Below are 20,962 nucleotides of genomic sequence, written 5' to 3'. Positions count from 1 at the left end.
TCCTTTGAAATTTTCAAGGTGGCGCTGTGGAGCCATTTTGGCAGTGACATGTCCAAGTCCCTTAAAATATCAAATTTTTCACCAGTCCTGGGGTGTGTGATGATTTTGGTGAATTTTCGTGCATGTTTAGGCCCTCAAAATGGCGTTTCTTTTGGCGGGAAAAAAATAAATAAAATAAAATAATAGTAATAATAATAATAATAATACACCTAATGGTTACAATAGGTTCCTTGCATTGCTAGTCCTCAGACCCTAAAAAAACCATTTACTGACCGAACAGATCCTTTCAGTGTCTCTGGTTCAATCAGCCAAAGGTCCGAATTACGGTGAACTGAAAATTGGTTAAAGCCAGCCAGCGGACAGTACAACTTTGTGAAAAATGTGCTGCTACCCTTCTGCTACTCAGGAGACCTGAGTTCATGGTGAATGAGACTCCAGGCTGCCTCTTCCCTACGACCTGTCAATTAAGCCAGCCACACCCCTTGGCCCTCAAAATTTTGATGATTTTTTTTAAAAAAACAGTATTGATTTATATTCAGGTTGGTCACCTGATCTGACCATTAAAACTAACAAAAAGATAAAATCCTGAGCTGGAGGAAAGCGGTATTTTGTGATCTGTGATCATTCCATTTACAATTGGGGTCTATGGGAGCTAGGGCTTTTTGGAGCCAGCAACTAGCGAACGTAGTGATACTGCAGGTTTTTGACACTTCTGGGTTGGCTTCATTTTTCAGGGCCGGTTGCTACGTCCATCTTTTTTACAGTCTATGACCCTGAGTCAGCTGAGATAGGCTCCGCCCCCGACGACCATTTTAGGTCAAGATTTTGAGATAAAAAATTCCTTGAAAACTAAATTTTGAGATAAATATAGGAAAAAATACTACTTTGTAGGTTGACATAATACTTCTCTGAATGAGTTAATTTTTGTAATGACTAAAGTCAAAATTTTTACTTTTTTACTCAAAGAGCTGGTCTTTTCTCAAAACTTTGCATCCAACTCAGGATAGAGGACGAAAAAAAAAAAAGTCATAGCTTCAAACTGCACAAAAGATGTATAAACTTTATGTAGATAAAGTGAGCTTCATCTGATGGAATTCTGCAGCTAGAAGAGCACTGTCACACTTAGAATGTATGCGCTTCTACAAAAAACTACCGACCCAAAAGAGCTTTTCTTTGTGCCCATATACACTTTGTGGACGAATGTAAGGAAATCAAAGGAAGGGCACAGGTGGAAGTGAAATTGACAAGTATTCATAAAGTAAAGTAGATATGATAACAACACCCGGTCCAGATTGTCTATCTCAATTCTGCTTTAAACATGCTGCACACAACCCTTGAAGCTTCATATTATCTTCTGTCCAAATAAATTTTTTAGTCTTTGGAATCCTGTATTATTAAGACACGTAAAAAGGACTCCTTTTATACCGTTAAAATCAACAGTTAGTGTTTGTTTCTCTATATTATACCGAAAACGAACAGAAAACAAACAGAACCGTATTTACCATAAGTTTTAGTTAAAACATAACTGTATCATAGCAGCTCTGTAAATGTAACGCATTTTCTTTTGTTTCTGTGGACATTTGGAAGCCTCATTTTTTATGTGTTTCTCAGCGGACCGTGAAGGCAGCACGAGGTTCTCTGTTTGATGATTGGCTGCCGTTGCTATGGGAGCGGCTACCGTTGCTACGGTAACGTGTCTTAAGGAGGGATTTAGTCAATCAGAGTTTCAGACTCGGAACGTCGTCAAGCAGCTGCAGTGCTAACATGCAAACATGCTAACCCAGGAATGTACACGATTAAAAACGGAGAACAAAACAACGGAAGCGGTCAAAAAGACTCCGCTTTGAGTGAGCAGAAGCCACAGGGGCTGATAGAAAACCGAAGTGAAAGTTTTTAACTTTTTAAAAAGGTCTCTGTCCGCTGCTCGCTGGCCTGCTAGCGGCTGACCGAGCTGTTAGCACTTGAAAAAGTTGGTGGAGCCAGCGGGCGGAGGTGAGATTGACCAGGAATTAGACGGAGCCATGACGGTGGAGGGCGTGAAGCACTCCCCGGTCCTGTCTGCGCTGTTCAGGATGACAGAAGACTGTGAGCTGGCTGGAGCTGTAGAGTTCATTAAAGGTAACTCTGAAAGTATTTCAGTAAGGACAAAAAGTGTCATAAATAGTGGAGAGGTTACCAGAGATAACTAAGGGAAGTAAAAGATTTATCAAATAGTGCAGCATGGCAGTGGACTAAAAGCTTCAGAACTAATTTAAAGATGAAAAGCGAACAAAGGAAAGAGTTAAACTTCAATATCAAAAGGTAAATCAAGAATCTTTATTGTCCACCTAAGCATAGCAGAAGCTAACACACAGATTCGGCATCAGATGTCTCAAAATCTATCAGACACTGAGTTAATGTTCCTAAGCAGCTATGTTTGATGGGACTTCATAAGAAAGCAAAGTGTGAATTCACGGAAATGTTTTTTAAAAAAAAATTTAATATAGCACTTCTGATTCACTATTTGCATGGCCATTAATTCCTGAGTAAAACCATACATAGTGAATGATATAAATGTTTGTTATAGTTGACAGGGTTTCTCAAGCATGAGTCATTTCTACAGCTGCTTTGTCCTGATGATTTTGAAAATTTAAAAACTGGTTTTAAATGTGCTGCACTATCCCATCCACAGCACTATCTGATTGGTGAAACATCACAAGTAATAGCCCATCAACAGAAAAGGACAAAACAACCACAAAAAAACATGTAAAGCAAATAAAGGCATTAAATGAAGCTTTGTGTTGGTGTTTCTGTCATTTTTACTGCAAATGTCACCTCCACATATTGTTTTCCATTCCAGTTTATTTTCTTTCCTTGGTCACCAATATTAGGTTTGTTATAAATTGATCAAAGTTAAGAGTTAGGTAGCGATATTTTTTTAAGGTAGTTTTTATTATGGAGTATATCAAATACATTATAGTTAATACACGGGGTGTATTCCTTTTCCCTAAAAGATTAGCAGAAGTTCACTTTATTAAAGGTAAAAAGTGGTAAAAATGGTTCAGTAAGTGATAGAGAAGAATATTGAAATGTTTTTAATTTACTGTATTAAAGATAGTGCCACCATTAAAATTAAATTTATCAGCTGATCAGCAGGTTCACTGGTTAACGATCATGTAGTTTGCTGAAAAAATTAAAGTTATGTAGAAAATATATGGTAATTTGCTGAGAAGAAGAACCTGTTCCCAGCTTATTTATCTGCTTGTAATGAATCAATATCAGTAATTGGGTAGATGATCCAGGAACATTAGTATGTCACTCAAATGCATAGTATTTTATATTTATATTTATACTAAAATACCAACATGATTTGTGGCGTCGTCCTTTTTTGTGTGTTGCTGCTGCTGAGTGCAGAGAAGAATTCCTGTTACAACTCAGTAGTTTGTAACAAGTGTTACAGAACAAGTGATGAATCAGAGGACCTGTGAGATTGTTAACAAGATAATGGGAAAGAAGAGCTTCGAAACCTATTTAAATAATATTAAATCACATCAAATCAACTTTATTTATAGAGCGCTTTAGAACAGTCACAGCTGAAACAAAGTGCTGTACATGTGGGGGTCATAAAAACAACAAAATAAATCAACAATAAAAACAGCTAACAGTCCGAGGTCTGTAAAAAAAATCCCACGATGCTGTTTTCATAAATAACACCAAAACTGTGATAAGAAACTGCACATTTTTAGTTTTTAGGGGTCACATATTCAACATGGATGAGAACACGGGCTTATCCTTTCCTAAAATGTAATAAAACTAAAATTCTGTATATTGTATATTTTCTGACACACATTTGATGTTACATTGAGTTCAGATTTACAAAGTCTGATTTTAAAAATTGGATTTTAAAATAGCTGAATTCAAAGAGTTGAACTGATCTTATTTTCAACAGTTCCTTTTGCCTGTCTCCTTCTCTAACAGAGCGTCTATACTTCGCAACCTTACGCAGTAAACCCAAAAGCACTGCCAACACTCACTACTTCTGCACAGATGATGAGTTTATCTACGAAAAGTAAGTTTATCACACTTGCTGCACTGTATTGGTAGCGCTTGGTATTGATCTGCTGCAGGAATGTTATATGTGAAGATGCTACAGATTAAGTTTTTTAGGTGGACAGGTCTTTATCTGGTCTCAGTGGACCTGTTCCTGCAGCTACATGTTGTTGTCGTTATTGTCCAGAGCTTACAGTATCTACACTGCCTTCACTACCTACAGTACCACAGAAAAGCAAGGACGATGACTCTTTGAGAAGTTTTGCGCCTTAGTACCACATAATAGTGAGTTTCTGGTGTTAACTGTATTAACAACACAGCACAAATTCTTCTGAATTGCTTGTACATGCTGCAGTAAGACAAATCTGTGGGTATGGGTCATTCTTAATTAGGCCTGTTGCGTCTTGCACTTCCTCAAAAGTTGGTGATCTCCACTGGGTTACCTAAGCCCTGCCCCTCCATGAAACAAATTTGGCTTTTAAATGTTTTAAAATGTAGTTCAATAGCTATCAAGTCAGCACAGCATATCTAGAAGTGATTAAGGTTAGGGTAAGGGGGTTGTGGTATGGATTGGGGGTTTAGGCTTCAGGTCAGTAGCACAGTAATTGAATAGTTTTAGCTTTGTAAGGTGGGAAAGAAGGTTGTTGCCTTTCGAATGTTGTTCGCTTGAGCCACATTCAGAGTGTAATCCTGTGGCTACGCTTACACGTAACCTATGCAATGTGTTTGTGGGAATGGATGCTGCCACAGTAGGCTTCCACTGCAGCCAACAATTGCATGCAGAGAAAAAGGTAAGGAGGAACCAGATTTGTGGAATATTTTAACAAGAAGAATATACTTCTGTGCGTGAAGTCTGTTTATTACACAACTAGAATGTTTAAAACTAAACATAAAATGACCATCAGCATAGTCAAGAAACTCAAAAACCTTTTTGCTAATTTGTTTATCAAGTTTTCTAACAGTGTTCCACAGAAAAAAAAAAAATCTAAATTTTCATCATACCCAAGGCAAATTCCAGACAAGAAAAAATAGAAAAAGAGCTTTCACAGATGGTCCAATAGATATTAATGGAGTTCCAGCTGACTGGATAGAGCTGTGTGGACATCAGGCGCATAAGTAGCTAAATCGTAAAATAGAATTTAACCTTTTGTTTTTTCACTATGTACAGTTGAAAACAGAAGTTTACACACACAGTATAAAAAGACACATAACCTTCTTTTTCTCACTATCGGACAATATATTAAACTGAATCTTTCCTGTTTTAGGTCAGTTAGGATCACCAAAATTATTTCTATTTGCTAAATGCCAGAATAATGAGAGAGATATTTTTTTAAGAGATTTTTTTATTACTTTCTTCAACATCAGAAGTTTACATTCACTCAGATAACTATGCCTTCAAACTATTTGGGAAAGCCCAGATGATGATGTCATGGCTTTGGAAGCTTTTGATAGGTTAATTTACATAATTTGAGTGAACTGGAGGCACACCTGTGGATGTATTTTAAGGCACACCTCAAACACACTGCTTACTTTTGTGACAGCATGGAAAATCTAAAGAAATCAGCCAAGATATCAGGAAGAGAATTGTGGACCTCCACAAGTCTGCTTCATCCTTGGGTACAATTTCCAGATGCCTGAAGGTGGTTCCACATTCATCTATTCAAACAATTATACTCAAGTACAAACACCATGGGAATATCTAGCCATCATAACGCTCAGGAAGGAGATGGGTTCTGTGTCCCAGAGATGAAGTGTTTTGGTGAGGAAATGTGCATATCAACCTCAGAACAAAAGCATAAGACCTTGTGAAGATGCTGCTGAAGCTGGTACGAGAGTGTCATTATCCACAGTGAAACCAGTTCTGTACTGATGTGGGCTGAAAGGCTACTCATAGAGGAAGAAGACATTACTCCAAAAGCAACATAGAAAAGACAGATTACAGTTTGCAAATGCACACAAGGACAAAGACCTTGCTTTCTGGAGATATGTCCTGTGGTCTGATGAAATTAAAACTGAACTGTTTGGCCATAATGACCGTTGTTAATTTGGAGGAAAAAGGGGGAAGCTTGCAAGCCTTTTTTTGTGATCCAATTTTTGTTCATTTCCTTTTTACAAGACAAATCATCCAAACAATAACATAATGAAAAGTATAAAGACAAATACGACATAAAATACAGTACATAAGAATAACATTAGAACCTCACCTACCCCCCCCAGAAAGTATGCATGCACATATATGCATATACACACACATATACATGTATAAATACGTGTACATCATTAAACAAACAAACAAAAAAGGGGGTGCCACCTGAACCTTATGTATACAATGATGTAGACCAACATCAAATATGTTAAGCTTGTTAGAGATTCTTTCCCAATACTGCAGTGAGAATTACAGGTACATGTACAAATATCAGTATATCCAAACCAGCCTTCCCGTATACAAATTGTTCGACATAATAGTTAGAGAAAGATAATCAAATTAAAAGTTATTTTTAGTGAGCCTAATGCAGTTCTCCAGCTATGCAGAACCGTATCCGAGGCTCCATTTATTCGAACAGTTGATAATTCAAGATAGATAACATCCAAAAATGATAGAGCCCAGTGTCTTTTGATAAGGGAAGGAGGCGGCTTCCATCTTACTGCAATCTTTTTTTTTAGCAGCTGTTAAGCCAGCCAATACAATGTGCTTTTGTGACTTATTGATGTTAAGCTTTGATAAATCATTCAACAGTAGTACAGACACAGTCACTGGGATAGTCATGGAGAGCAAAGCAGAGAGAATGGAAGCCACTGTAGTCCAAAAGTTTGACACTGGTGGGCAGTCCCACATCATATGAAGATAAGTGCCAGGACACTTCAAAGGACATAGTGTGCACAAAGGATCACCTATCATTTTCATACAGTACAGTTTACGTGGTGTTAAATATGTGCTATGAGCAAAATTAAAGTGAATCTGTTGCAGTGACGTGCGGTGAGGTTCATGGCTGGTGAGGCACTGACTTCATCAAAATCTGATTTACAAATATATGCACTCTACACAGTTGCTTTTTTGCCATTTCATTGGCAGCAATTTGCGGGTTATGTTTAATATCTGCATTCTTTACACATATAAGCTGTAGCCCACAAAGCGCATGTGTTTTTTTTTTTGTTTGTTTGTTTTGTTTTTCTTTAGTTATTGCGATCTTACCTTTACCTTTGAGTGAAATCCATGCTCTGCTCCTTCTGGACAAAAATATCTGTTACTTTTTTGTAAAAGTCTCTTTATCTTCCTTCGCTGCACTTGACTTGCTAACTGTATACCGTGCCTAGTCTAGCTTGGTGTCACTTACTCTGCAGCCGCGGAGTCACAAGAAGCATGTCTGAGATCATGAGCACCCCCTGCCATGAGGCAAGAGAACTGCCTGCCTCACCTGGAACCTCTTCTCAGCCGTTCATGATCGCTCAGCACACGAAACACATTACACACATACAGTTGGTTAAAAAAAAAAAAAAAAAAAACTGTACATTATTATATACATCAGCTGAACTATGGAAAATCAGTTCATATATTAAATGTGTTGGAATCATGTTATTGGCGACATCCAGACAGCAGTACGCTGTCACTGCATGGCATCCAGCATAGGTAACGAGGGATTGCAATCCAAGTGAGGCTTAGCCCGCTGTTGCCTCACTTGGATTGCACAATCCCTCACTTCGCTGGCTGCCATGCAGTGACAGCCTACGCATGGCAGCCAGCACAGTGAGGGATTGTGCACTCCAAGGTGAAGCTCAGTTCACCGCTGCCTCACCGGCTTCTCTTCCAAGCATTTGAATGGGAAATTGCAAAAATTCAGCGATTTTGAATTTAAAAATCATCAAAATTGACGAGGCTAAATGAAAAAATAAATACTTTATAGTACAAATCACTGGATAAATATAACCAATTAAATTATTTTATCATTATATATTTTTTTCTTTCCGTGATGTCAGGTGAGGCTCCATACACTATCCATTGGTAGAGCTTGATAAGAAACCTCAAGACAGCATTTATACAGGGTGGAGACCAGACCCCTGGATTTACCTAATGTGGTAGATAATTTACGAATCGGATGAATGGGCAGAGGTTGCTGCCATGGAACACCATATGCTTTGAGAGCTGACCTTATTTGCAGGTAAAAGAAGAAGGATGAACCTGGCAGGTTGAAAGCGCCTTTGATGTCTTGAAAGGAACGCAGACCCATGTCATCAAAAATATCACCTAAGTACTTGATTTTAGAATCACTTCACTGGGAGGATGAGATGGGTCTGCCCCCAGTCAACAGGTTATGATTATTAAACAAAGGCGACCATCTATGCCACTTGCAAGAAATTTTATACTGGGATTCCATCACTCTCCAGGTTTGGATGAGATGAGAAATAATTGGACCAAAGCGAAGCTGACATTGCTTATGTGATATATAGAGAATATATGTCAGATTCCATGGTTGTACCAAATTTCTCTCCAAGTTGTACCAAGAAACTGAAGCGTTGGGGTTACACCATACCATAAGTGGACAGAAGGTAAAGGACCCAAAAATAAAACTTAAAATTGGGTAACGACAGCCCACCGTCCCCCTTATCTCTTTGAAGCGTGGATAACTTCAAAAGTGGACGTTTTGATTTCCAGATAAACTGTGAAAAGTAGGAGTGAATTTTATTCCAGTAGTTAACTGGTTGTGGAAGGGGAATCATGGAGCTAATAGAATTGATTCTGGGTAAAATATTCATTTTAATTAAAGAAATACAGGCTTGAAGAGAGTTGGGGAGATTTACCTACCTGTCCAAGTCTGTGTTGACTCTGCTCAAAGCATCAGAAAAATTAAAGGTTGCAATGCGATTTAGAGATGGGAAGATTTGCACACCAAGGTACTTGAAGTTCTGAACTACAGAGATGTCGGTTGGATTTTGCAACTTTTTGGCCGGATCATTTAATGGTACAAGGGCTGATTTTGTCCAGTTAGTCCTAAATCCAGATAAGTACCTAACATCCTCACGAACAGACAGCAGACTCGGGAGACTTTGGACTGGATTTTCTAGAAAAAACAAAATATCGTCAGCGTATAGCGCCACCTGGTGTTGCATGGTACAGATAGAAATGGGCTGTACAGTATTGGATAGTCGGATCATTTGAGCCAGGCGTTCAAGTGAGAGTGCAAAAAATGCTGGGCTTAGCGGGCAACCTTGGCATGAGGATCTGGTAACAGGAAAAAGAGAAGAGGATAATTGCCCAGTGAACACCAGGGCGGAAGGATTAAAATATAAAACTTTAACCATTATGCATGAAGCCGTCACCGAAACTCATCCTCTCCATAACAGACCACAAAAATGACCATTCAAGTCTATCGAAGGCTTTCATTGCGTCAAGGGAAAGAACAGCTGTAGGGGCATTTTTACCGGCAGCTGCATCTATAACATGAAGAAGGCACCTCACGTTATCAGTAGCTAATCTTGATTTAATGAACCCAGTCTGATCACAGTTAACTAATTCTGGCATATGGATTTGTGCGGCCAAAAGATGACTGGGTGTAGCGCTATAGATATAACGCTGCCTTGTCTGATGTATCAAAAATTCAGAATGTTGTTTCAGGATGTCATTTATATCCTTTTTAATAATATCATGCTCAGTTGCCATTTGCACAGAGTAATTATTTTGCAACAGGGAATCTAATCTGGAAAATTCTGCTTCCAGAGTCTACAATGTAGCAGATTTTCCTTGCGCAGGTTTGAAGAAAATAAAATGGCATTGCTTCTTATGAATCCTTTAATTGCATCCCATAGTATCCTAGCATCACTAACTGTGCCCACGTTAAAGTAAAAGAATTCCTTTAGCTTAACCTGAAGCTGTGATCTATACTTCTCACGATGTAAAAGAGTATTATTAAGGCGCCATGTAGGGGCTTTTTTGGATAAACTGCCCAAAGTAGCGCAGCACATAACCCCTTTATGGTCTGACAGAGTGATGTGGAGTAATAATACACCATCTACCTTTTGGAAGAGTTTGGGTGAAGAAAAAAGAAAAAAGAAAGTCGATCCTGGAAAAAGATTTATGTCTGGCTGAAAAAAAAAAAAAGTATATTCTTTCATTAGAGGACCGCCATATGTCGACAAGACTCAAACTGTCTGCCCAAGATCACAATGCAGCAGTAGCCACTTAATGTTCTCTAGATGCTGCTGAACTTGACCGGTCATTTGCATGCCAGACTGCATTCATATCTGCCCCTACCAGAAATGGGTATTCATTTGATATTTCCGACATTTTCTGAGTGAGAACATAAAAAAAAATCCTTACCAAATGTGTTTGGAGCATAAATTGAGATGAGAGCTAATTTCCTCCTATATATTTCTACTTTGGCTATAGTTATTCTGCCTTCAATATCAGCCCATGTGTCCAGCACCTTGATTGCCAGTGTACGTCTAACAACAGTAGCAACTTCTATTGTTTTTGTAGTAGCTGACGAAGAAGCAATATTGTGATAAAATTTATCAACTAACCGGCTACAATCTTTGCTCAACAAATCTGTCTCCTGTAGAAGGGCTATATCAATTTTCTGGTGATGTAGTAGCGACAACACACTAGTCTGTTTATGAGGTACATTCAACCCATCACAGTTCCAAACTAGCACACATAATTCACCCATTGTCATATAAATTCCTCGAAGTAAGTAAGGTCAACTTTGGTGTTGTGAAGTATGTATCCCATAATGAGATAAATACTGAACTTTTGCATTCTTCAGAAATGGTCCCAGGTGGGAAATTAAATAAAGAAATAATAATAATAATAAAAAAAACAAACAGATAAAACTAGAACAACTTAAACAGTAAGTAACCTCATAATTCCTAACTTGATCTGTGACCCAGTATGGATTGGGCCTGCAAAAGACCAAGTAACCAACCCAGCTTTAGTAAACATATAAATCGTTGTTAAGAGGAAAAATATACAAACAGCTAAACTCAGCAAAAGCTGTGATAGACTCCTATAGAAAGGCTAATATATATCACGCTGTACATCTTACCAGATAACATCCATTCCAGACTGACAATAACAAAATCCACTGGAGTGTATCTCCATATATATATAAATACAAAAACTTTCAGACCTGTAGGCTTTCGAGCAGGTCTGAATATGAACAAGAGCGTGAGGGTCTGCATGGTCCAATAGAATAAAATAAAAGTTGTGGCTCACAGCAGACTTCCATTTCAGACAGAGATTTAAACTTAAAATCCTGTGATAAAGTTGGGGCGCCGCTATAGCTCACCTGGTTGAGCTGGCGTCCCATGTGCAGGGCTACAGTCCCAATGTGGAGGTCATGAGTTCGAATCCCACTTATGACCCTTTCCCACATGTCCTCCCCCCATTCTTCTCCCCTACTTTCCTGTCTCTCTCTCTCACTAACACTATCCAATAAAGGCACAAAGGCCAAAAAAATAACTTTAAAAAAAAAAATTCTTTGATAAAGTTGGCAGAAGTTCCAGTAAGTGGTGAGCACATACATCTTCAGTGGAGACCAGTTTAAGCTGCACACACATAAAAAACACACAGTGACGGGTGCGTAACCCTGGCTATAGTCCAGCCTTAGACCAAAATGACATTTAAAGAAAAGCAGCACAGGTGAAATGAAAAAAATATAGCCTACAGGTCAAAGCTCGTCAAAAAGGAAATTCCATACTGGCGTCCGTTACAGTGGTGAAACAGCGCCATATTTACATATATCCCAACGCGTTAATTTGCAGCTGCAGGCACACGGTCCAATACCAGTTCCCCGCTGCCTTCCTCATCCATGTCAGGTGTCTGCAGTGTCGGTAGGAATGCGATGTATTCCTTCTGCAACTCTCGGATCCTGAAAGGATTTTGTCTGGCCAGCTGCTTTCACCTTTAGTGTGACGGGGTAAAGGAAAAACTCCACTCCTTTATTACGGGCTGTGTTTATGGCACAAGAGAAAGCCTGGCGTCATTTCACAGTGTGGCTGCTGTTGTCTGGAGAAAAGCGAATATTTCGTCCATCAATGGTGACAGGAGATTTTTTAGCAGTATGCATGATGTCGGGTTGTGTAGCGGAGGACATTGAAGATCATCATGGGCCCTCCTGCTTTTTATCGTTGGTGCCGTAGACCTGATGACCTCATGATTTCACCGTGAAGTTTACTGAGGGAAGGGAAGGGGAAGGGAACCATTTGGGAAGCGAGTGTGTGAGATATTGAGCTGCATTACAGGCCTTCAGTCTTTCTGGCAGGTGCAGGTTTGCATCTCCTGCTGCAATCCTCCATGTCCGCGAGCTTAAGCTGCATGGTCTCTAGCGGAGCATCGTGGGTGGCAACTGCTCACTGTTGTTTTGACCGAATCTTGCCAATATCCACGTTAATTGTGTTGATATTCTCCTCACTGTCCTTGTCCATTTTTTGGAGTTGGTTATAGCGAAAGTCAAGGTAATCATGTTGTTTCTCCAGCACAATTTCTGCTAGTGCCTCCATTTCACACTTCCCTCTCATCTTCAAACAAATGCTGGTAGATGGTAGTTTTTTGCTTGAATCAACCATTGCTATATTAACTATGCTAAATTTAGCCGAAAAGATGTTAGAAAGCTGTCTCAGTGCTAAACATTAATACAATTAACAACCCTGAGTTGAGCCGATCAGATCTATGCTGCCGTCTTGTCGAGCTGATCACGTGACCCCCCCCCCTCCAAAAAAAAAAAAAAAAAGAACCCCGTCCCAACACCATCCCAACTGTGACGCACAGGGTGGCAATATTGTGTTGTGGGATGTTTTGCTGCAGGAGGGACTGGTGCACTTGACATCCGTTTCAGGGCAAGGCACACTTTTCTGAACGTTCTGCTGCAGTTACCTTACTGAAGTGCTCTGCATCGCCGACATTGTACAAAAAACTTCCATTTTAGTGAGGAAAAAATCTCAAAATCTGCCAACTAAGTCGTTACCAAACAATTTCTTCACCAATATGTTTGTAAAGGTGTGTAATAACATGCCTTAAAATGTTGAAGTTCAACTCCCGTGGGAAACCCTGGAAAAAAACCTGCTCAAGTTAGGGTAACGATTGTCGAAAAATCGATTTTTTCAAAATTGGGCCTTAAGTAACTCATGAGGGGTCAAATCAGGGTTTGTTCATGATTCTGAGTTGACTGTTAGCATTTATATTTCACCACAAACACTCCACTGTTGAAAAAGGCCACACTCACGTTTACATTTACATTCACAGTTGCTTTTATTTCACATACTTATACACAGCTCAAAAAAATAAAGGGAACACTAAAACAACACATCTTAGATCTCAATGAATTAAGTATACCAGTTGACAAGCTTTATCCATTACATAATGGAATGCATTGAGAACAAAACACAAAAATGATCAATGTAAATCTAAATTATTATCCCAGGGAGGTCTGGATTTGGAATCATACTCAAAATAAAAGTGGAAAATCACATTACAGGCTGATCCAACTTCAGTGGAAATCCCTCCAGACAAGTCAGAATGAGGCTCAGTAGTGTGTGTGGCCTCCACGTGCCTGTAGGACTTCCCTACAACGCCTGGGCATGCTCCTGATGAGGCAGGATGTTCTCCTGAGGGATCTCCTCCCAGACCTGGATTAAAGCATCATCAACTCCTGGACTGTCTGTGGTGCAACATGGCGTTGGTGGATGGAACGAGACATGATGTCCCAGATGTGCTCAGTTGGATTCAGGTCTGGGGAACGGGCCGGCCATTCCATAGCATCAATGCCTTCATCATCAGGAACTGCTGACACACCTTAGCCACATGAGGCCTAGCATTGTCACGCATCAGAAGGAACCCAGGGCCCACTGCACCAGCATATGGTCTCACAGTGGGTCTCAGGATCTCATCCCAGTACCTAATGGCAGTCAGGGTACCTCTGGCTAGCCCATGGAGGGCTGTGTGGCAATCCAAAGAAATGCCTCCCCACACCATTACTGACCCACCAAACTGGTCATGCTGGAGGATGTTGCAGGCAGCAGGTCTCCAGACTCTGTCACGTCTGTCACATGTTCTCAGTGTGAACCTGCTCTCATTCGTGAAGAGCTCAGGGCGCCAGTGGCGAATCTGCCAGTCTTGGTCAAATGCCAGTCACCCTGCACGGTGTTGGGTTGTAAGCACAAGCCCCGCTGGTGGATGTCAGGCCCTCATACCACCTCATGGAGTCTGTTTCTGACAATTTGAGCAGAAACATGTATATTAGTGGCCTGCTGGAGGTCATTCTGCAGGGCTCTGGCAGTGCTCCTCCTGGTCCTCCTGCACAAAGGAGGAGGAAGCGTCCTGCTGCTGGGTTGTTGCCCTCCTACGTCTCCCTCCACATCTCCTGGTTTACTGGCCTGTCTACTGGTATCTCCTCCAGGCTCTGACACTGTGCTGAGAGACACAGCAAACCTTCCTTGCCACAGCTCGCATTGATGTGCCATCCTGGATGATCTGCACAACCTTAGCAACTTCTAAGGGTTGTAGACACCGCCTCATGCTACCTGTAGGGGTGAGAGCACTGACAATATGTAAAAGTGATTAAAACATCAGCCAGAAAAGATGAGAACAGAGACATGGTCTGTGGTCACTCCCTGCAGATTCACTCCTTTATAGGGGTTGTCCTGCTAACTGCCTCTCATTTCCACCTGTTGTCTGTTCCATTTGCACAACAGCAGGTGAAATTGATTCAGAATCAGTGTTGCTTCCTTACAGGACAGGCTGATTTCACAGAAGTGTGATTGACTTGGAGGTACATTGTGTTGTTTAGGTGTTCCCTTTATTTTTTTGTGCAGTGTACAATACTCAGAGTTATTTCTCATTCACAGTATCAGAAGCTTCAAGAGTCATTGTCTATGTCTTCTTCAGACTCAACAACATCATGACTGCAGTTTCTGCATGTGTAATGCCTTTACAGATTCCACAGGCCGAAATGCACGTGACCCCATCTGTCTTGCAGCTGGAGATGTCCACGTACTCATCCATGTCCCCTGCATATGTTTTCCGCACATGTTTTGTGCAGGGAACATGGATGAGTACATGGACATCTTCCTTGACACAGAAGCCACCAAGGAGGCAGTGATTCAGGCTGCGATTTTCCAGCACATTTATCACGGAGCAGATACTACATTGGTTGAAATTTGGTACATGTTCTCAAGGAGGGCTGAAAGGTGGATTGGTGGTTAGCACCATCGCCTCGCAGCTACAAGATCGCCGGTTCGCTTCCCGGTGAGGACACCCAGGATCTTTCTGTGTGGAATCTCCACGTTCTGCCAGTGTAGCGTGGGTTCTCTCTGGGTTCTCCGGCTTCCTCCCACAAGTCCAGAAACATGTTGAGGTTAATTGGTTATTCTAAATTTTCCGTAGGTGTGAATGTGAATGTGCTTGGTTGTCTGTCTCGGGAGTTGAACTTCGACATTTTAAGGCATGTTATTACACACCTTTACAAAGATATTGGTGAAGAAATTGTTTGGTAACGATTTAGTTGGCAGATTTGTGAAAAATCTCATAAAATGCCCTTCCTATTTGCAAAGAAATGCAGCGCAACACACAATAACTGCTGGGATACGAGAGCATGACTACGGTTGGTAATGGTGCACATGTAAGGACGGATTAGGTTGTGTATATGATGGACTGTGATGTGAAATGGTGCCGCTCAAAAGATAACTCTCTGGAAATGCTGGAACATCTATGCATGGTCTGATAACCATCTCCCGACAAATATTTAATTCCCTGTGCAGTAATGCTGCACCTTCATCCACGGGATTGTTATCAAAAGGACATGCCATGTTAGTGAAAAAAGTCACCACCTACTGTTCCTTCTATTATAGCCTCCTGACTGATTTTTTTAAAAATGATTTTTGACAGACGGCAGAACTAGGCTACGCCAAAACTCGCCTGCTGACTGACTGAATGAATGAAGAAATCAAATAGTGTGTGGCTGAAAGAGGGCAGAGACAGAGAGAAACTCGAAGTTCACTGAGAAAAACCTGGTCCCGACCAGGTTAGGTTCATAGAGTCTGTTCTACGGTAACTGACCGAGGCTTTAAGTTACCTCGCTCTGTGAACAGGCTAGAGTTACACCTGTTCCTCTGGTTTATGTTACCTCCCTTTGTGAAACAGAAAACTCAGAGTTTCCCTCATTTCAGGGTTAACAGACTTTCACTAACCCTGCTTTGTGAAACGAACCCCAGTCCTGTCAGGAGGAATGGGCCAGAATTCATCAAACTATTGTGAGAAGCTTGTGGAAGGAAAACCAAAATGTGTGACCCAAGTTATACAGTTTAAAGGCAATGCTACCAAATACTAAAGAAATATATGTAAACTTCTGACTTTGAAGAAAGTTATAAAAAACTCTCAAACAATCTCTCTCTCTCTTTGTTCTGACATTTAGCAAATAGAAATAATTTTGGTAATCCTAACTGACCTAAAACAGGAAAAGTTTGGTCTGATTTTATGTCAGAGAGAGAAAAAAAAGGTTATGTGTTTTTTATACAGTGGATGTAAACTTCTGGTTTCAACTGTAGGTGCATTTCTTGAAACTAAGGCCCAAAGACTCAGGAAACAAACAGGTCTGCAAATTGAACAGTTCAGATTGGTCCAGAAAATGTAATTCGTCTGATCTGACAGATCTAATAGCAATGAGACCTGAGTGACTGAAGTGCGACAAGTCTTTGATAAAAAGGAAGTGCTTGAGGAATTCACAAGGACTTTCACTCTCTACTACTTAACATTATTTACCAAATCAGCCGGCAGCAGCCTGATGATCTTTATGTGAAAAGATGAAATGATTTAAATTGTTGGATCTGTGTGTGTCTCCAGTTTCTATGCAGACTTTGGTCCTCTGAACCTGGCCATGTTGTATCGATACTGCTGCAAGCTCAACAAGAAGCTGAAGGTGAGTTTCTTCTGCTGCTGACTCTCCCTCTGCAGGCATGTCAAGAATGCAACAGGACAGACGAAGCATGACGCCACCTTATATTCAGACTGTGACACTTTGAATTTACTCTGTAACATTGAATTTTTAGTCATAGTAAATCTTCACTCTGTCAAACTCAGGATTCACTTTTTTATTTTAAGTGACAACTCTCAGGACAACAATCTAACTTTTGACACTTTTCACCTAGGTACGTCAGCGCAATATTTCGGCATCGTCACCTTGCCTTTTTGCACTAAATAATCTATTGTAAGACTTACCTTTTTGTCAGTTTTCATACACGTTGGTTTCTTAACACATGAAATGGTTGAAAACTGGAATGAGGCGCAGAAAAATCTTTTATTTTTTATTTTTTAGGGACAGTCTAGGACTTAAGTTAATAAATTGTTTGGCTCTTTGGCTGTATACCTCATGCGACAATAGGAACATTTTGGTCCTTTTCATGTTTTTGTTCGTTTGTTTTTTATAGCTATGGCTGTGTTATGCATATTGCACAAAATCTGGCAAAAGTGTTTAATTTGGGGGCTTTTTACCTCAGCTACCATAATATATCAATAATACACTCTGGACAAAACAGATGTACACTCAGGGCCTTACGGACAAAAATTTCCCCATTGAAACCCATATGAACTGCTATTTTTGATAGAGTTTTTGATTGGTGTTGCTGTTGCATAATGAAATCATGCATTCTATGTTATTAGGCTTTCATTCTGGAGTTGTGGCTTTAAAATTGTCATTTTTCCAGATCTTTCACTCAATTGTGTAGTTTTTTCATCTTTGGAGCAGATACAGGCTTTATTCATTTTTTGCTTTCTGCTATCTTATAGAACACTGAGGCTAATGGAATAAATGTATACAAATAAAATGGTTTGGGAATGTTGGTAGGGATGTCACAGTATTGTGTGTATGTGTGTATTCGGAAATGTGTGTGAGCGCGCGCGTGCGTGTGTGTGTGTGCATTTAGAGATACAAAAATTCTAATGTACTGCATATCACAAAATCCACCCGACTGCCTCTCTCTCTCTCGCTCACATATATCCGCACCTTTACTCACTTATCCGTTCACACACACATGCATGAACATGCACACAGGTCTACAGACTCAACAGAATATAATATGTCATACCTCTAAGATGCAGTTCTTATTTATATGTGTTACAATAGACATTTGAAATATGAAGATGTATGTGTGCCTGTGTGTGTGTGCTGACAGTGTGTTCATCTTAAACTTTCAAGGAGTGTGTGTGTGTGTGTGTGTAAGAGTGGTGGTGTGGTTTGGGGTGTGTGTGTCTTTGCTGGGGGCTGCTTCTGCAGGTGTGTGACTGCATGTCACATGGGGTTGGAGATGCATTTTAAATCCTACCTGAAAAAGATGGAGAGAAAGTTGACAACGCAAAAAGCTCTGGAGCCAATCAAGCAGCCTCCTGACACCGATAGAGAGTCAGATGACTCTGAAACTGAGGGTGAATTTTCTTCAATTGGGAAAAATAAATCTTAGGTAGTAGGCCAGTCAGAAGCTAAAAACTATGATAGGACAGTTTAACAATAATTAGCATTTTATGGACTATAATTTAACATGAGATTCTAAATTCTTATAATAAACAAACAAAAAAAGGAGATTATAAAATCTTATATGAAACAAACAAACAAAAAAGGATCAATGCCGGTGCTAATCATCAACACATTTCAGAATGTGATAATCCCGTGATGGTGGGTGGTGTGATGTGACCGATGTGCATGTCGAGACTCATGCAGTTTAGAGTGTGGAGTGTAACCCAGGTTGTTTTCTGAAGCTACAGTTTACACATATCTCTAAATGCCTCACATGCAAGCTACCAGTGCATGCTACATGTTACTGAAGTCCTCTAAATGCCTCACATGCATTGCTACATTGTACAATTTACAGATGTTCTTGAACTCATCACAAGCATTGGAAACTGCTACTAGACAGCTGTGCCCAGAGCAATCCAAACTCAGTTACTGCAGCATAGGCAGGTATGTGGACAAACAGAAGAGTGAAATAAGGCGTCCTTATGTCAGATCTACCTCTGTTGAAACAGAGTGATTTTATCTACCTGGAAGAGATTCCCAGAGACACGCAGACACACTTGCTAGAGTCAGGCGCACCAGTATAACCAATGAAAGTTTACAGATTTTTGCTGGAAACCGAAATCTGTCACACAGAACATTTACTTTGTCTTGGTTATTTGGTGTTTCAGCTCCTCCTTCAGAACAGCTCTCTGTTTTCTGTTTAATGTATGTTACCATGGTGATCACATTCCTGTCTGTTGTCATTTGTCATGTCAACAGTCGACTGGACAGTTTGCATGCACACCCTGCATTCAGTCTCCTTCACACTCACAATGAGGCTGACGTTTAACAGTTTGTATACTGTGTGTCAGTTTACAGGTGAGACACTGGTATTTTGGTAACTGTTATGACGCAAAGGCAGCATTAACCAGCATTAGTACTTGCATTGAATTTCCAAAGACAGTGTTTCAGCCGTGTTTTTTAGATCAGTCCAGCCTTCTACACCACAGACGGTACTAAAAATGGACATTGCAAGCCGTATGCTACCTTCTTTTTGCAGTAGAGCTGAAAGAAGCCTAGACAATGGCTTAATAGTTGAAAGTATCTTTTCTGGCTGGAATTGGGACCCTTCAAATAAAGGACGATGGAGTAGGGGAAGTGACACAGATTAGGGAAACCTGATTGGAAGACATAGCTGACTTGTACAGCACCATTGGTATGTTAGCTAATGGGCAAGGTGCATTGTTCACATTCTGCCTAACGCTGTAACTGCATGAAGTGCATTACAGTTGGAAACCAAAAGGAAAATAAACGTTTACTGTCAGTCTAATTACCTAAAGAAAAGGCTAGAATTACAGTAAACTGTAAACTGAATAAAACAAGCTAACCAACCAGCAAATCTGTCAGTGGAAAAAGTTTTGCTCACTGCAGACAGGGCACTTTTTCAGATTTGCTTATTTATTTGGGATCACATGCATTGAGTTTGGCAGTGACTCTGCTCGTGATGCTCTGAGCAAGCATGACACAGATAATCCCTGAGATCACAAAACCCAGCAGAGCCTTGGATTTACAATTTACAATTTTTCAAATACAGTATGAACACAAGAACAAGGAGACCATCTAAACAGTCTTAACTTTACAGAATCTAGATGACATAGTCCAAGGTACAATAGTGAACCATCTGCAACCTACAGTCCCACGATGTGGGAAACACCGGGGTTATATAAGATTGAACTGTTTTTAAAGGTGGTGGTTGGGGAGGAGGAGGAGATTTGTCGATCTGCAGAGCTGCAGTAGCAGCGATGTGGTGAGCATGAAGCGGGCAGAATGAATGAACGCTGCCTGAGTTATATAGCATGCTAAGTGGGTGGGCTGGACTTTAGCGATGAATGATTGGACAGGAGGGGCCATGTGACACCCTGACTCTGTGCCTGTCTGAACTAACGCGAAGCTCTATTGCACCAGCAAATGATGACAAAATCACTGAACAAAAGCAACTTGAGTTCACCAGTGAATTGGCCTCCTGACCTGCATCGCCCAAACAGGATGACCAGACATGTCCATCTGCCCAGTCACATCACCAAACTTTGAGCCCTAATATCTACTTAATGCTGTAAATATTCTTAAAGTGGACACTAGCACACTAATCTGTAGGTGTGACTTTAACTAATGATATCGCAATTACTTTGACATCTTAATCAAATGTTAAAACTCTCCCAAATCAAAATTTTCAGCGAAATAATACATCAAATCCCAGTGGAGTTAAAGAGGAAGAGAAGAGGTTGCAGGGCAGGGATAAGGCAGAGAGAAAAACGGTGGAGATTTAAACCGTTTCTTCCAACTGTTGTGATGGGTAACGTAAGATCGCTAGCTAACAAGATGGACGAGCTTGAGATGCTAACAAGGTCTCGAAAAGAGTACAGAGAGTGCAGTATTATGTGCTTCACTGAGACATGGCT

General features: G+C 40.4%; 1 protein-coding gene across 2 annotated transcripts in view; it reads left to right on the top strand.

Moving 5' to 3' along the window:
* The first annotated feature begins 1,752 nt into the window (after nucleotides 1–1,752).
* The window catches only part of LOC103367780 (dual specificity protein phosphatase CDC14A-like), a 90,767-nt gene continuing 71,557 nt past the window's right edge, over nucleotides 1,753–20,962 (top strand). Inside the window, exons 1-3 of one of the 2 annotated variants that reach the window (XM_008295906.1) lie at nucleotides 1,753–2,118; nucleotides 3,958–4,048; nucleotides 16,859–16,934. In XM_008295906.1, the coding sequence (XP_008294128.1) occupies nucleotides 2,022–2,118; nucleotides 3,958–4,048; nucleotides 16,859–16,934 (264 nt within the window). In that variant the 5' untranslated portion in view covers nucleotides 1,753–2,021. The remainder of the gene's footprint in view (nucleotides 2,119–3,957; nucleotides 4,049–16,858; nucleotides 16,935–20,962) is intronic. The other variant, XM_008295908.1, reaches the window with a different exon arrangement.

Source organism: Stegastes partitus, unplaced genomic scaffold (assembly GCF_000690725.1).
Source record: "Stegastes partitus isolate 25-593 unplaced genomic scaffold, Stegastes_partitus-1.0.2 Scaffold1083, whole genome shotgun sequence".
Taxonomy (NCBI): Eukaryota; Metazoa; Chordata; class Actinopteri; family Pomacentridae; genus Stegastes; species Stegastes partitus.
This window is presented reverse-complemented; position numbering and strand designations above follow the sequence as displayed.